The sequence below is a fragment of the Haliaeetus leucocephalus genome, unplaced genomic scaffold, assembly GCF_000737465.1.
Source record: "Haliaeetus leucocephalus isolate CR32 unplaced genomic scaffold, Haliaeetus_leucocephalus-4.0 Scaffold566, whole genome shotgun sequence".
Lineage (NCBI taxonomy): Eukaryota > Metazoa > Chordata > Aves > Accipitriformes > Accipitridae > Haliaeetus > Haliaeetus leucocephalus.
Genome location: NW_010973002.1, coordinates 5,603,766 through 5,604,412, shown reverse-complemented (window position 1 = coordinate 5,604,412; position 647 = coordinate 5,603,766). Strand labels below are relative to the sequence as shown.

Here is a 647-nt window from a genome sequence, read left to right as displayed (position 1 = left end):
GGCTCCCGCGGCAGGGCAGCCCCGGTGCCCGGCGGCCCTTCCTTCCGCGGGGGCCGCTTTCTTTCTTGCCTTTTTATGGCATCGGTCTGTGGGGTGTTTTCTTCCAGGCAGGAAAAGCTGTTTATTCGGCCAAAGCGGCGGAATAAAGCCCTGCTCGTGTCACGGCATCGCGTCTCCGAAAGGAAGCGGGCTTTGATGAATTGGGAAGGGAAACAAGGCGTTCGGGGTGTTCAGAGCGGTGCCTTTTGTTAGCGCCTTTCTAAAATTAAACCGTCGGTGGAAAAATGATCTTTGTTACGGATCCAACTTTCCGCTCCTCCAGTTGAAGCTCGGTAGGCACAGGGATGATCCTGCGGATCCCCGGCAGGGGACAGAGGCAGAGGTTTAACATCCTTGATTTCTGCGTGTGCTTGTAGGAGAGAGAAAAGCAGAACCCTAGTACTTGGTGCTGACTTTTACCCTCCTTTGTCCAAGTCTTCAGTGTATATTTTTTGTATCCTTTCTTTTAAGAAACCTATTTTCCCCTGTAACTAATTTTTTGAAGGCATAGCTTTATCAGCAACCTGATTTTTTTTTCTTAGGACATGCAGGTCATCTCGTTGCTACTTATATATCGGAATCTCTCTCTCAAATACTAATCTCGTTCT

General features: G+C 49.0%; 1 protein-coding gene across 1 annotated transcript in view; it reads right to left on the bottom strand.

The window, feature by feature from the left end:
* Window positions 1-391, bottom strand: part of ANKMY2 (ankyrin repeat and MYND domain containing 2) — a 24,871-nt gene extending 24,480 nt beyond the window's left edge. The window contains exon 1 of the mRNA XM_010577666.1: window positions 299-391. Coding sequence (XP_010575968.1) covers window positions 299-391 — 93 coding nt within the window. The remainder of the gene's footprint in view (window positions 1-298) is intronic.
* Window positions 392-647: the final 256 nt, after the last annotated feature.